This window comes from Oculina patagonica, chromosome 1 (assembly GCF_052425735.1).
Source record: "Oculina patagonica isolate OP01 chromosome 1, crgOcupat, whole genome shotgun sequence".
NCBI classification, from domain to species: Eukaryota; Metazoa; Cnidaria; class Anthozoa; order Scleractinia; family Oculinidae; genus Oculina; species Oculina patagonica.
In genome coordinates, this window is record NC_135758.1 from 32,883,049 (window position 1) to 32,899,668 (window position 16,620).

At 38.3% G+C, this 16,620-nt stretch overlaps 2 protein-coding genes across 2 annotated transcripts; one reads left to right on the top strand and one right to left on the bottom strand.

The window, feature by feature from the left end:
* Positions 1-1,230: 1,230 nt before the first annotated feature.
* On the bottom strand, positions 1,231-9,236 carry LOC144665041 (cryptochrome-1-like). Its single transcript, XM_078526225.1, has 9 exons — positions 8,965-9,236; positions 7,931-8,125; positions 7,305-7,575; positions 6,113-6,253; positions 5,255-5,425; positions 4,497-4,637; positions 3,885-4,036; positions 2,575-2,780; positions 1,231-1,645 (listed from the first exon to the last, which is right to left on the bottom strand). The coding sequence occupies exons 1-9, from the start codon at positions 9,195-9,197 to the stop codon at positions 1,542-1,544; spliced, it is 1,614 nt and encodes a 537-aa protein (XP_078382351.1). The 5' UTR covers positions 9,198-9,236; the 3' UTR covers positions 1,231-1,541.
* Positions 9,237-9,278: 42 nt separating this feature from the next.
* Positions 9,279-16,328, top strand: LOC144665074 (dynactin subunit 3-like). The gene is made up of 7 exons (XM_078526252.1): positions 9,279-9,410; positions 11,925-12,009; positions 12,751-12,837; positions 13,904-13,987; positions 14,656-14,714; positions 15,177-15,236; positions 16,140-16,328. The coding sequence occupies exons 1-7, from the start codon at positions 9,297-9,299 to the stop codon at positions 16,224-16,226; spliced, it is 576 nt and encodes a 191-aa protein (XP_078382378.1). The 5' UTR covers positions 9,279-9,296; the 3' UTR covers positions 16,227-16,328.
* The last annotated feature ends 292 nt before the right edge of the window (positions 16,329-16,620 follow it).

Below are 16,620 nucleotides of genomic sequence, written 5' to 3' on the forward strand. Positions count from 1 at the left end.
AACAACAGATCACTACTAAGTAAACCACCATAGCCACTCATTGCGTCGGTTACTTACACAAACATAACTATTAGGACTTTTTTCTCTACCATCTATAGCTAGTCAGTAAACCCTCTAGTCAGTCAGTCTTATGGATGGTTTTCTGCACTTTCAACCTTCGTCTGCTCAGTCTGTTTGTTCAGGCCTTTCAGGTGCTTATGCACATGTCAGGCTGTTCACTCAGCGGTTCATTCGGATCGTTGTTTTTGCAGTCTTCATCCGTTACTTACATAAACAGTAAAAGCCGAAATATTAAAACCTACTGAGTTACGAAACTTTTTGGTTTTAATATCACAAATGGCATCCCACAGCGTTGGAACTATTCCTTCGCTTCAAATAATCAAAAACAATTTTAATCCTAACAACAATGTTCAAAACATAGCTGCGAAAGCTTATTTAGTTTACGGCACTCATTAGTAATATAATCTCATCATTTATTGAAAACACATTCAACGAATTTTTAAAACTTAGGTCATAACATTTTGCCTTATTTTAACATTTTGTTAACGTTTCATCGGTATAGATTGAAAACAGTTAGTTCAGCCACGTAGGGCCAGCTGTGGTACCACAGTTTGAAACGTGGTTTAGAGAGATTTACCCTGATTTGGCTTTTAGTTATCGATACGTTACAATACGGATAAAAGATCAATGTAACGTCTTCCCGCGCGCGCTTACCCCTTTTTTTTTTTTCTAGCTTACTCTTCGCGAAATAATTATCTCTCTAAGGGGTCTGTCACTGTGCCCCTGACGAGAATGGCAGACTTTCTGAGCTTTCATGGCAATCTACTCCGATCCCGGGAAAACTTATTAGTGAGCTCACTATTATAAATTCTTCAATTTAACTAACAATGGTAATTTACCTAAGCGATAAAATTAAATAGGGACAACAGATCACTACTTAGTAAACCACCATAGCCACTCATTGCGTCGGTTACTTACACAAAGTAACATTAAACTATTAGGACTCTTTTCTTTACCATCTAGACGTCAGTAAACCCTCTAGTCAGTCAGTATTATGGATGGTTTTCTGCACTTTCGACCTTCGTCTGCTCAGTCTGTTTGTTCAGACCTTTCACGTGCTTATGCACATGTCAGGCTGTTCACTCGGCAGTTCATTCGGATCGTTGTTTTTGCAGTCTTCATCCGTTACTTACATAAACAGTAAAAGCCGAAATATTAAAACCTACTGAGTTCCGAAACTTTTTGGTTTTAATATCACAAATGGCATCCCACAGCGTTGGAACTATTCCTTCGCTTCAAATAATCAAAAACAAAAAGCACATGTACATAATTCAAATATCTGATATCTATACTGCCAAAGACCTTTGCTTAATCACTTTTCTTTTCCTGACCCAGTTATGTTTTGCTCTGTACTAAAGCAGAAAAGAGATTAAATTCTGAATTCAATGCCAGGGAACAACACTCAAAATAATTGACACTGACAAGTAGAAAAGGTTGATGCCATCTGATGGTGTGGCTCATCAAGCAAGAGTCTCCCATCATCATTTTTTTGTGAAATCAGTTATTTTCCTTGACTTCTTGCTTGGCTGGGACTGTTTGTCACTCTTCCTTTTGACTGGTGAGCTTTTGCTTTCTTTGCGAGGGTCTGAAAAGTGAATAACGAAAGGTTTGTTACAGGAAACAGTATCCAATAAGGGACATTTCTTAAAGGAAGTAAAAAAAAAAATGAAGACTGTATAACAAGGCAAAATATAGCAAATAAAGAACTGAGCTATTCCCTTAAAAAAATAGTTGAGTTTGTTGTCAATTCTTGTTTACTTCAGGGTTGATTATGGTCTTTAAGTCACGTTTATGGTCATCTAAGATAAAACCCATTAAGAACATTCATTTGGATAAGAATACTTCATTAAGACTTGGCGTTAAGGATGCGTGCTTATGAATTGGTAAGGCCCTATGTGCCATGAGGCACGAGGAGGATAGGTGAAAGCTTATGAGTAGGTGCATGAGAATAAAAGATGATTAAGTCACCAATAAAAGGCATGCACTAAGTGCAGGAACAGGGCCTGAAGTGATAATTCAAATTACAGTAGAACCCCGGTAACTCGAACTGTGAAGGGAAACGAAAAACAGTTCGAGTTAGCAGGGTTTCGAGTTATCAGGGTAGATTGAATATTTAATTCGCCAAGTTAATAATTGATAGTTTACTGATTTTTCAGCACTTTAGTATACAGCACAGTGTAAGTTAAACTTATCTCATCAGAAACTCTTACACGATCATAAATTCTTAGGATAAGAATGGAAAAAGGCTGTCAAATACGTGATCTGTTTTCATTTGTTGCTCTATTCAATAGGCAACCGTGGCGAGTTGCAAGAACCGAAATTCGAGTTATCGGGGTAAATTTGACCCAAATTTGATAAAGGGAAACAAAATTTAGTTCGAATTAGCGGGGTTTTTGAGTAATCCGAGTTCGAGTTAACCGAGTAAAAATGACTGAAACGTGAGTTCAAATCCAAAGGAAATGGAAGTTTGTTTGAGTTATCCGAGCCGAGTTACCGGGGTTCTACTGTAGTCACCTTCATCTGCACCGCCACCATAATGGTTGGCTCTGGCCTTCTTCATCCGAGCAAGATTGGTATTCACAGCCACCTTGTGATCCACAATCGGGCGAGGATAGTCTTTACCAATAACACATCCTGCTGTTCTTTGCACACTGAGTGGGGCAGTCCACGGCTCATAGATGTATTTTGGTGGGTATTTCTTCAAAACTGGTACATATTTCCTGTCAAAAAAATAAATTTCTTGTAAAATAAGCAGTGTAATGCCCATAACCCCAGCCATAATGTTAAACAATGGGTAGTTTTAATACTGCATATGTCAATGCTCTGGTTGCCAGACTTGCAAGCACTTCAATGCTATCACCAAGATACGAGGCCCTAAATGTATCTTTGCCATCAGTGATCATTTTACAAAAATGACAGAAAATCTTTGTGTACTGCATATCTGGCCATAGATGCTCCCATCTCTATATCAGTGAAACTGGGCGAAGCCTCAGAAGTTATTTTGGTGAGCATTGCGAAGCATACACAACACCATTTCTGGTTTCCCTGTGGCACAAAATTTTAACTCTAAGGGCCACAGTATCACAGATGTCCAGGTGCGGGGAATGCATTTGTGTAGTGGAAACAACATCCAGCGCAAAAAACTTGAAATGAGGCTGATTTTTCGCCTGGGAACAGTGCAGCCAAACAGACTTAACATCGATTTTAGCTTTATTTAAATTGTGTGTGTGTGCTTTTTTGTGCGCACACGCTCTCAAACTTACGTAGTTACAAACACTGCGTATTATAATGGATTTTATAACACTGATAAAGGTTAGTATACCTGAAATGTCTGCTGTAAGTAACTTTTTATGGCACATTTTGATATTTAATGTCTATAATATTAGTAGTATACTTAACCTTTCAAAAACTCGGTAGTTCAAAACCTAACTAACGATTGCATTTTTTGCTACCAACAATCATATGACAAACAAAAAGGATCGAAATCTACCAATCACAACTGAACAGTGTGGCCTTTTTACTATGACTATCTGATTCCTTAAAATTGAACAGACTGAACCAATACGCCCAGTCAGCAGAAGGCAGCAATAGCCTCTTTACATGTTCCTTGTGTAACAGCTACGAAAGTGCCTAGACTATGAGCAGTCGCTATTTTTTGCAGAGTCAGTCAAGTGTGAAGTGAAAAAAATCACTTATTTTTTCGCTTCAAGCTTGACGGACTCTTCAAAAAAAAATTTTTCCTTCAAGCTCGACGGACTCTGTGAAAAAATAGGGACTGCTCGTAGTCTAGAAAGTGCCATGATCAGTTTTCAAATTTATCTCACTTGATGTATTCTCCATTGGGATCAGTTTTCTTGCCAAATGCCACAGGACTGTAAACCCTGAAGTAAGCATGAAAAAAGGCACTTGCAGATAACCACAGCCAGTTCCCAGCATTTAAACTCCAGTCGTGGTCAAGAAGATACTTCTCAAAAACCTGAAATGACACAATCATATTACTAGCCAGGCTGTTATAGGAGTTTTAGAAAATGTTTGCAAAACCTACTTTTAATTAATGTCATACTGAACAAAGTCAGGCAGATAGCTTGATTGTATTTGATCAGCTTCGCTACACAGTACTAGACAGAATGGGCAGATTTTGCGAAGATGTTGAAGTGTTCACTTAAGTACTTAGAGCAAGCAAAAAAATCTAAATTTACTTAGAGATATAACTGTAATAAAATTGTGTTAAACTAGTTACTGAAGTTAAAGAGAGCAGTCTTGCTACCACATTGCTTTTGAAACTTTATGGTCTCTTACAGAAAAGAGAAACTAGTCTTGTTTGTTCTTGATGCATCTTGAAAGACCTTAATCAAACTCCTATTACAGAGCTTGATTTGACAAGGTATTTGTTGTTGTTGTTGTTGTTGTTGAGTATATAGTTTAATGATCTTCACCTTCAAACCTTCCTCCCAGCTGACCCACAAGTCTCCTCTGGTTAAGAAACATGCTACAGCATGTCGTGCCAAATGATGTATCCATCCTTCCTTTCTCAGCTGAGTCATGATGGCATCAATGAAAGGATACCCAGTGTTTGCCTATGTTAAAGAAACAAAAGACTTATTAATTTTTAAGTTAATATTTCTCTTTTTGATTGACTACCATAGCATCCTTCTTCTTGGAAATCCCCTCGCATGATGACTACCCTTCTTAAAGGAAATAAAAGTGAATTCGAATTAATTTAAGTTGTGTTTATAATTATTATTTTGTCAAAAAAAAGTCCATGGGCAAGATTTGGTACCAGCTAAAGAGGGATGCACAGGACAGGAGGCTATGGAGAGAGACTGTTGATGGCCTATGCTCCTGAGAATGGGGTGAAGGGCTAACTGCTAATTTTTGGCTGCATTAATTTCTGCGACCTTAATTTTCATTAATGTTACCCCAAATTGTGGATCCTGTTCAGGCATAGTTGACTTTCTCTTTTCTGCAAATGTATTAGCTTGTATTTCAATCTCTTGCAACTGATGTGAAATCCTAGTATGTAGTCTAACAAGTATATTGTTTTCCATATATTCAGTTCATGCCTGCTTTCAGAAGGGCAGCTCGACATCTGAAACATCAACTTCTCTTATGATTTTAGCCCAAAAAATGCAATGTTGAAATAAAATTTGTTTTTGTAAAAACCATAGCAGGAACAGTCATGTGGTTTACATACCTCAGACCAAGCTTTGAGAAACTCTGGATTGGTGTCCCATGGCACTTGCAAGCAGACAGGGTTACCCTCCATTTTGTTGAAGTTAGGAGTGTCATATGCTGCAGTGAAGTAGAATTCACGCCATAACAGCTGTCCGTGTAGGGAAACTGGAGGTTTGGAATATTTCTTGGCCTGAAAATAGACAGGTTGTCAGAACTTGTTAATTGTCATGATCTTAGTATAACAGGACAGATAAAGTAATTGTAACTATTTTCTGAGTTGAAGAAGCATTTGGGCAACCATCTCCAAAAGTTTTAGTACTTTAATTTCATTTCTCCTCTATAACTACTGCAAGTATTTCAAAGCTTCAGCTTATATTTAATTATTAGTATTTCTCTGAATAAACAAATAAATAACTTTATTGAAATTTCAATGAATTTAGCATTGCTGTGCTAATTAGGGACACTGTAAATAAACAAACAAATATTGTAAATGAAACAGAAATTTGTTAAAAAATCCATACTGACAGAAGGCTATTACAGTAAAAACCCGCGTGTAAGAACCTACTTTTTTCAGAGTTTGGCAAAATAGGTTCTTGTATTATGGGGTACTTATTGACAGTTTAGGCTAAGTAGGTTCTTAATCAGGTTCTTAATTTTTACAGAGTAGACATTGTTGTTGATTATCAGAAAATAGTATAAAATCTGGTCTGTTCTTCATTATAAATATTTATTAATGTACCCATGTTTACTAAGATAAATGTACATTAGTTCCCCCAAATTCTTGATACAAAGATCAATCAATTATTGAATGTACAATGACTTTTCCTTTCACTCTCTAGTGAAACTGTATGTACATTTAGGCCTAATGTCAACTTACTCGTGAGTACACATCAGACAATCTATGATAAAACAGTCTTGCTGAGAGGCAGCCAAACATGACATATGGACTAAGAACAGTGGTACTAGGTTCAATGGAGTTGGGTGCTGTGTTTGGCTTTTCAAACTTACATACCCAGTCCTACAAGAAAATAAGAAAATCAGTTTAAGGTTGAAAACTGGAATGAATGACATACAAATTAAACTAGTAATACTTGACTCGCAGGGCCTCGCGAACCTCTGGGTTGGGGAGGGAAGGAGTGATAACCGGTTTTAACCGGTGATTTGTTATTGTTGCCTAGTAACGGACATGGCCGCGACACCCTCGTTCCCAGGGTCTACTCCTCTTTGAAAATGGCGGCTCTTTCTGGTTCGTAAAGAGGTCTAAAGCGTTGGGAAGCGCAGGCTATTTTCAAAATGATCGACAAATTATTAGATATTCACATTTTGGACATTTATTTCAGGGCATTAAAAAAAAAGAAGAACGAACGGCAGGAGGATTCGAACCCTCCGCCCGCGCGCCCCTGATGGCCATGAAAGGTTTATAGCCTGAAAAGGCGTTGAGGGAGTATTATGTGGAAATCAGTGTCATTTTAATCCGAAAAGAAAAACAATAAAAATGAAAGGCTCAGGATTCGAACCCACACGTAAACTCCACACGAGATTTCATCCCGCCTGAGCCCTTTGAGGGACAAAATTATACACCCCGCTACGCTCGGCCTTCGGCCTCGCTTCGCAAGGAACAAATCTGGAATTAAATCCATAATGAAAAACAAAAGTTATTTATCAACTTGTTCACAAAACCATTACGGTGAAGCTCTACCAGCGGGGTTCCCAGGTCATTTGTTCAGCTGATTTTTCAACCCTATACTAGACTAGATACCGAAAATCCCTAACCCTATCCCAGACTTGCTTTTTTTAGAACTGTATCACTATTAGTGTTTTTAATGGAAAACCCTCTGCAACAACATTGCCGCGATAATTTTATTTATGTTTGGTTACACCTCTTTCCCTTCAGAGTTTCTGTTCCTATTCTGAACTTAATTCTTCATACCACTAATCAGTTTCCAGCAATTGATACCATAATGACATGTATCCTTTTACCCTTCACAGCAGCACATACCTATATAGCTCATATATGGGAGTTGTCTCTTCCATATGACAGACCCTCCTGGGCTGACTCATATACCTACCTCTCTCTGCATGTGTTTATCTAGCCGTCTTAAAGCTTCTGTTTCACCACCAGAAAAAATGACACCACTAGATTCTTCAGGCGTTTCAATTCCAAGTTCCTCTAGTGTTGGTAACTGGTACTCATTATCGTCAGTCAGTGGAGTAGAGCAACCATCAAACATTTTCTTGTCCACAACAGGAAATAGCTTTAAAGGTGGCCCCATTGATGACAACACAGAGCAAAACTTCTTGTATGTTAAGGGAGCTTTTCCACCACTTTTTTTGATGATCCTAAGAATTTTAAAATTAAAAGTAAACCAAGGAATTGAAATAGTGCAGTTTTCATTTTATGTGGTAACCTCAAGAGAAGGGTAGAGAGAATGAATTTCATGACATGTACCAGCAGCTAATCCAAAATTCATTCTTAATCAAGAAACTATTCCCAGTCAATACATTGACCATGTTATGTCTATAATATATTTACAGCTCCTGTGCTCACTTTTCGGCTTTCTGTAGACTTTTAACCCTCCTGGATTACTTCATCTTTTCCTGGATTACTTCAAATTTTCCCCTCCCTGCCCTCTTACCTATAAGCAGGCTAAAGCAAACAAAGTCAGATGTTCAAATTTCTTAGCTCATCACTTACTCATCTAAATCATAAAGTGAATGACAGACTCTTGTTTCTACTTCAATTCCAGCTTTTGAAGCAAGTTCACAAATCTTTGAATCTCGCTGTTTTCCTTCTGGTTCATGATCAAATTCAAACGTCAGTTTTGTAATCTTCCATGCTTTGAACAGTCTTGGTAATTCTAGTTCAGGTTTCCCTTGAATAACGAATAACCTATGATAAGAAAAAGATACATTGCTTTTAAACAACCAAAAGTGATAAAGGTATGTATGCGGCATACTCGTTTTTAGAGCCACCTGTCATTCTAAGCTGGTGAAGCCTGGGGCACAAGGAACAAATGGCTCTGGGGACACATGATTTGATTAACTAAAATTTTAATAAAAAGAATTTAAAATCTAGCCAATCAAATCAGCTGTTTGAAAAATCCCTCAGAACAAAGGAATTCAGCAAAAATCTTGCAGACTTGAAAGTCTTAATAAGACGATACATTTTATAATAAATATATATTTGAAAGTGAAAGAAAATTTCCAAGGTTTTGATATAAATATTAGAAATGCAGCGTAAGATTCCAGGAAAACGGAACAGGTCAACATCTTTCTCAAAATACCTAGAAATGCTATTCTTTAGGGAATCAAAATATTAAACTTTTTCCGGGCGAGCATGCCCCCAGACCCCCATAGACTTTATATTGACTCATGCCGTTGAGGTTCTATGATCTATTATTGGAAAAAGGTCGCCATTTTTCCTGGACCTACACCTGATTTTAGTCTAAAATAATTTTATATGAATTAAGGGACTTTTCACATTCAATATAATATAACCAATCTGTTAATGTGTATATGGTCAGCTTGTAGTGGCCTGTAGAGGCGAGAGGGGGTTGCACTGTACTTTTGGCCGGCCATCTTTTCAATAAGAACATGTGAGAACTGATTTTCATTCCATGCAAATGTTTTTGTGACTCGTTCTGCCTTGCCCAAGGAAGTATTCCAGCACATGCAAATAAAATGGCCAAAGTAAGCTAAATATTCAGCAAGAACTCCCTGTTCTCTCACCTAGACCCCAAGCTCTTCAAACTGTTGTCCAGATCGTTGAGTGATTCGATTAAAAATCGCCAACGATTGAATCCCATGTTTCCATGTTTAACGTAATCTGGGTCAATAAAGAAAACGGGTCTGAGGGTCAAACTCGTCTCACATGCTTCCTTAAGAGACTGGTTATCGTGTAAGCGGAGGCCTTTACGAAACCAGTGAATGGTATGATGAACTCTCTGTGACTTCGCCGCCATTTTCCTCTGGGTTACGTAACACGTTCAATTGGTAAAATTTACATGAAGTGCTCAATAACCGCTATTCCACTGCGGGCGCCAACAACTCATACAAACAAAATGGCTGCCAAAGAGAAGGGAGCGTCGCTGGATGTTCTTGAGAAACGAATATCAGAGCTCGAAAGACGAGCACTTACCAGTGAAGAAGATGTCCTAAATTTAAAGGGTTCATCGGTAATTATATTGATTTGTACTGGTCGTAAGATCATGCCAAAATAGTGCATTAACTCATAGTAAATAACTGCAAATAATGTTTTGATCTGTACTTTACTTGCAAAATTAAGTTATCCATTTCCTATTTTATTTTTAAAGTACAATGTTCTTTGAGGACAGTGGCGAGTTAATATGGGAAATTTGGATGGGAAAGGCTTATATCCTATCCGGGGTGAGGATTACTCATAACCAGAAGATGTTTTACATCATAGTTAGTAGACTATGTTACTAACTATGTTTACATAAACAAAAAGATGGGCCTATAACCAGGAGAGTTTAATTTACTTTAAAGTGCCTATGAAGTGAAAAATGTTTTTGTTTAGTTATAAAAATTACCATAAGAAATACAAGATTCCAAAGTTTGAAACGTGTAGTGGTAAAACTAACGATTTTACAAGCGCTCAAAGTTGTGCCATTTTCCCTTCAAAAATGGTCAGAGGAATGGGTCCAGTTTATTCCTGAAATGCGAGCCCGTGACGTCACTTGGGTGCCTCACGTTTGTTTGTGCGGTCAATCACACAGTCAGAGTTTACTGATTTTCTTGTACCGAAGGGATGAAAAGATGTTGAGCCTTTCAGAAATGACCGAAACTTCAGAAATATAGCAACGTTACCCCGAGGATGAAGAAACCACAACATTCAATAGTAAGATATTTTTACGCCGCAGATCTTGATTCCGCTTACTTGTCTACAAGTATGGCTCGTACCCGTACAAGTATTGACAAAAATCCGTCCTAGAAAGACGGTGGACTTCGAGTTTAAAAACAATACACTCTGCTGTCCTTTCTAATCAAAGTCTGATCCTGCGGATCCAAACCAATCCCATTACAAGTGTATGTTTCAACCACATAGTTTATGCAATTTATGTTCACTGGCTTTTTTAAAAATCTTGAGGTTTTCGCAAATCTGTACATTAAGTTTGTGTTACAAACACATTTTTGTCCGCCAACGAAGTGACGTTAATTCGACGTGAAATCATTGTCAGTAGCCGTGAAGCCTTCCATAAACCGTGAATCACCGTGAAGCTTGCAAATAAATATAAGGCACACAAATCACGCGGCAATAATTATAAACATTTGAGCGTGTCTCTGGTTTGAATTGTTATCCCAGCTTTTGAGAAGGGGAAAAAAAATACATATGCATATGCTATAAAGGTAACGTGAAACCTTTTGAATAACGCCAACCACTCATACATGTAGTAAAAGTATCGCTGCACAAAAGTATCCGATTTAGATTCTTCTTTTCACAGGCAACTGAGTTTTTGAGAAGAGAACTAAGTAAATGAATGAGCTTCAAAGTTTAATATTTGCGTTCTAAATCTTGTCACAACGAACGTGACACAACGTAAGGTTTCCTTTTTGGCCAAATTTACATAAATATCTGTGAGACCCACACCAATTCGAACGCTGTTTTTTCAAATTCCCATGACTTCAAGCTAAAACCTACATGTATTACCCTTGGATTTGCTGTTCATTCATTCCATTATCATCATCCGTCTTTCTTATTTACTATCGGCTATTTCGAACTCCAAAGTGTGCCTAACCAAACCAAAGTGTGCTAACAGAGTGACTTGTGCTTCCAGGTGGGATCTTTGAAATCACCCATAAGGTCTCCTTTCATTTATTTACTATCGGCTATTTCGAACTCCAAAGTGTGCCAAACAGAGCGACATGTGCTTCAAGGAGGGATCTTTGAAATCACGCATAAGGTCTCCTTTCATTTATTTACTATTGGCTTTTTCGAACTCCAAAGTATGCCAAACAGAGCGACTTGTACTTCGAGAAAGGATATTTTAAATCGGCACGCATAAGGCCTTCCTTCATTTTTCTTCTTAGTATCGCCCCTTTCAAACTCCAGTATCCGAACAGAGCGGCGTGTACTTTGAGGAGGTATCTTTGAAATCGTGCCAGTGAAAAACTGGCACGATACCTGGCGTGAACAAAGGATTTTTACAACTTTGCTGGTTAGGGGCACCAGCAACGCAAAATCGCTCTCGCTGTTTTCTTTTTGCTTTCTTTACTTTCGCCATTGAGGCACCCAAGTGACGTCAGCGAATAGTATCACGTGGTATTTTGACCGCGCGATTCAAATGACCATTTATGAGGGGAAAATGGCACAACTTTTAGCGCTTGTGAAATCGTTAGTTTTACCCCTATGCGTTTCAAACTTTGGAATCATGTATTTCAAGAGGTAAATTTTATAACTAAACAAACACATTTTTCATTTCATAGGCACTTTAAAAGAAGGGGTGGGAGGCGAGTTTATGACTGGCATTTTCTTGTAACACTGGTTTTTCCAACTGGCAACCACAGGGATATCCTAGGCAGAAGAAAACTCAAGACTGGGGTTTGAACCCTCGAACTTGTCACTAGTGAAAATACTTGGAGACTCTTTTATTATTAGGGTAATTCTTTTTTATCTTTTATGTCAATATATAGTTTTGATACATACACTGTTCATCATACTTTTGTTGCAGTGTTTGGCAACCTTGAACAATGTTCAGAAAAATCTTGATAAAATTGGTTCCAAATATGGCAGAATAGCAGCAGTATGGAAAAGAGGTATTTATATATGTTGTGGTTTAATTTTATCCTTGGTTTAAATTTTTTTAAACCAGCTTGATTTTTATCTTCCTTTGTTTTAGACTATGTTAATGAATATGAGACAATGAAAAATCAAAATCAAACTGGTTTGAAAAATTTTGAACCAAATATAAAATTGTTTCTGACAAAATGTAATTAACCTTTCTGAGTGGCGGTGTAAGTGGCCATTTTTCTTACTACAAGTGACCAGCTCCCTTCACACATTTGGTAATTAGCTACTGTAGGCAACCGTGGCTAGGGTCATTTTTTTCGTTTTTGTACACCAAGGAGTATAAATGGGTACTGGCAAACTGTCATGGTAACCTGACAAAATTTGGGGGGAGGTAACCTGGTGTTGGACTAGTATCCCACTCAGGGGAAATAGCAATACTCCTAACTGCTTCATGCTACCGGAATCCAGTGTAAGCTCCAAGGGGCTCACGAAGTGGGGGGGGGGGGGTCTACAACAATTATTGTTGTTAGCAATAAAATTCCCCGTGTTCCCCTAAAAGTATTTTGTTGATTTTTATGATCCCTGTTCCCTAAAATATCAGAAACACACCTCTTGTTCCCATGTTCCCAGCTTTATTTTCCCTATTGTTTCCCTGTTCCCAATTATTTTATGGCCATGTTCCCTTGTTCTTTAAATCCCCTGGGGGTGCCTCAGCTCCAGCTCCAACAAATTGCTCATTGACAACCAACTCTTTTTCTCTTCTTTAGTGAAAGAGCTGGAGAAATTTTTGTCACCAGAGTTTTTAGAAAATGCTTCACTTACAGATGATGCTAAAGCTGACATAATTATTGCAGGTTAGAGTACAATAATCATTTTAATCATAGTATGTTTCTTAGTTCATATATTTTTGTAAATGCTTTTATATTTGCATTCCTGTTTGTTTACAAGTCAAACAGCAAATCTTTCAACTTAAAGTGCAGTAGAGTGCCAACCTCTATATAGCCTGTTCCAGGCATTCTGTTAATTGGGGAGCAATGTTAAAAATGGCGAGTGAAAATTAAGGGGAGGGGTGTGGGAAAGAAGGCGAGAGAACACCTGTGAGCATTTTTAACAAAAGCTCATTCCACCCACAAGCCACGTCTGCAGTTCTCTAGGATTCCGTGAACAATTTTAAAGGCCTGGCTGTTTGATTAGAACTGTTGCAAGATAGGTCGATTCAATTCTTATCAAAGATGTTTATTATTGTTTTCATCCAATTTTGCCACACACAACTGCACTAGGATATGAAATGAATATATGAAATTCATATATTTGTACTGCGGATATACATTTTAAGCAAATGAAAGATCATCGCAGTAATGTACTCAACTTAAGCAGTTGAGAAAAGCAAGCCTGAAAAAAATTCAGGCTTGAACGGGAATCGACCCCATGACCACTGTGAACTAGCAGAGGAAAACACTCCCGCCAGGGAAGCCAGGCTGAGAGAAAGAAATATTTCTGTTCTTAACAAAAGGAATCAACTTGCAAAAAATCTTTATTCTGAACTCCATGTGACTTTATGACAGATTTTTGCTCCTCACAGCTTAATAATGCCCGTGAAAAAGATGTAAAATTGACCGATCAGAGGGTATACTAGACTCTGGTATACCAGAACAAGCTTTTGTTAAGAATTTCACAGGCATTCCATTGCTCTTTTAACTCAATCCCCTCGCTGTTTTTTCACACTCGTTCTTTGCGTTGCTTCTTAACTAACCAAACGCCTGGCACAGGCTATCCTCTTTTGGGAAGTAGTAATACACTAGCCACTTATTTCTGCTGAAACCAGCCTAAAAAGCCAGGGGACTACTTACACATGAACAGACATTCCATAACAGGTATAATGAATTTTACACATATTGAAATCTAGCCCAACATCCTTAGGTGAAAACCAGCTAAGGACATGTGCAGAACAGCTTCGACAAGTTGAAGATTTGAAAAAGGACCTAACCACAGAGCCTCTCAAAGGTTTGTGATGGTTTTGCAACAAATATTTCAAATGACCATATTTAACTAATTTACTGTTCAAAATTTCTATGTAAATATGCAAGTAAAATATAGTCCGCACCACTGATGCTGAAATACATAGCTACTCTCTGAAATAAATGGACACTCTGGTAGTTCAAATGTTGGAGATGCAGTAGCCTAATGGTAAGCATACAAGCAGTTAGGGGTTTGGTTAACATCAAGCGGTCTGGGAAAGCCCTCAGCCCTCAGTGGGGAGCAGGGGTGGCACAGTAGTGAGAGCGCTTGCCTCCCACCAATGTGGCCTGGTTCGATTCCGGCCCGGTGCCATATATGGGTTGAGTTTGTTGTTGGTTCTTGTCCTTGCTCCGAGGGTTTTTCTCCGGGTTCTTCGGTTTTCCTCCCTCCACAAAAACCAACACTCCAAATTCCAGTTCAATCTTGGATACACGTACAAGTCTTAACGAGCTCCTGAGCTCTTCCATGTCACATGAGTAAATAAATTACATTTACATTTACATTTTTTTTACAGACTGCTCCGTATTACTGAAGGAGACTGCTGGCTAGCATTGTCTCAAGTTGACCTTGCCTAAATTACATTTAGCCCCATTTCATTTACCTTGCACAATCTTAGATTTCTTGTTTTAATTGTCTTGCTTACTTATAAACAGATTTACCAACCTGGTCTGCCAAAATACAACCACTGGTAGAACTTCATATCCAGCAAAAGGTAATTATGTCTAATTAACAATAATATTAGACTACGAGCTCGAGTTTTCTAGGAGCAAATAGTCAACAAGGCACAACCTTAGCTTGTTGACTATTCACTCTAGAAAATAAGGGCGAGTACTCTAATTGTTTTAGTAGAAACTCTAAAGAACTGCAGTCCAAAACCTACAATTTCAGATACTTTTTAGCCAAAATTCAAGAAAAAGTGCCCCTTAAAAGAGCAACTCGCACGCAATTGTGTTCTATCAGCAAGTAGAAAACAGTGCGAGAACCAATCAGATTTGTAGATTTCCAATAGAACACGAATGAGTTTATACTAAGAATATTTATCCCATGCCTTTTAGAATACAGCCAATTAGGAAGCTTGATAGCTGTTGTATATTTTGCAGTATCCCATAGGTCTTATGGACTTTTAATGCATTGAAAGTTTTTACACTGGTGTCATGATTTGTTTCTATTACAGGAGGAATTTACCAATGCTGATGAGAGGTTACATAACCTTCTAACAGCCTACAACAATATTGTATCCTTTGACATGTGACTAAAATCATTTAGTGTAGGGTGCAAAGAAGTTGATGTCTGGTAGCCGACATTAACGGTCGTTATCTTGTGGTCGTGCCTGTGGACTTAATCCTTCACTTGCCCAATGGGTAACTGAAGCATCATAAGCATTGTGCTTAGGAGAATGTTTTGGGGGTTAGAAAAACTGACTTTCAGGCTAGTACATCCTGGCAACAGCTTCTCTTTACACCCTTGTGATGTGTGATGGAGTTATAGTTTACGCCCCATGTATACATACAGATCGCAGCAGTGCCATAGCAAGGGTGAAATAAGTGGGGGGGGGGGGCACGCGAGTGCCGGAGGCGCTAGCCGCTAGGGGGGGCATGCTCCCCCAGAAAATTTTGAAATCTAGAGGCTTGGAAATGCTATTTCCAGCGTTCTCAAAGCGCTATTTGTGATTTATGCATATCGCGAATTTGAGACATTTTTGAGACATTTCGACATTTTTGAGACATTTTGAGACATTTTTTCACATTGTTGTCACGATTTCTGGTTTGTTTTAGTTTTTGGCTGTTTAATATTGTTGTGCATCACCCTACGTAGGTTAAAAATGAAAAGAAGTACAAATGTTATTGTTTCATACCTCTCGGGAGATAAAATTTTAATTTCAACATTTAATGCAGGTCTGTTTTTACTTTTTGGGAAAAAAAACTGGCCCCTCCCCTTGCTACGGCATTGCGCAGAGAGAAAAAGAATGAACTTAGGGAAAAACCCACTGTTCATGACATTGAGATGTCCTTAATCTAAACTCAAATTTGAACGGGTTTTTGAGAGCCACAGTTTCGATTATTTGTTTATTTATTTTAAACTGTTCTTCTTGTAATCAAGAAGCCTTAGCTATATATTCCTTAATTATTTCTTACAGATAAATCTCCTATCCAAACAGTTTGTTCAGTGGGACAATATGCTGACACAAATAGAACAAGCAATGGAAGTTAAACACGCTGATTAGCTTGTAAAACATCTATCAAAACAAATGTAGAAAATATTTAAGGGATTGTCAAAACGCCATATGCCATATACGTAATAAAGGTCAATAAAGTAGAATTGGAAAGGTGTCTTCATGTGGTTAAACAGTGGAGGGGGACAGGAGGGCGGGAGCCTGGGAGAAAAGGGGCAGGGGCGAGAGTCTCAAGGTGACAAATGCGTTCCCATTCCTGTCATTTTTCAGATTCACAACCTTAAACGCTCCTTAAACAACCTTAAACGCTCCTTACCGAGAGAACTCTAGCGGCGGTTATTTTAGGTTTTAGCACCTTAGCGGTAAACAAAAAGATGCGACAAGCACCCCTGTCATTTTTATAGGGGAGACCCCCCGGGGATAAAACGCGTCCAAAACGCGCGCG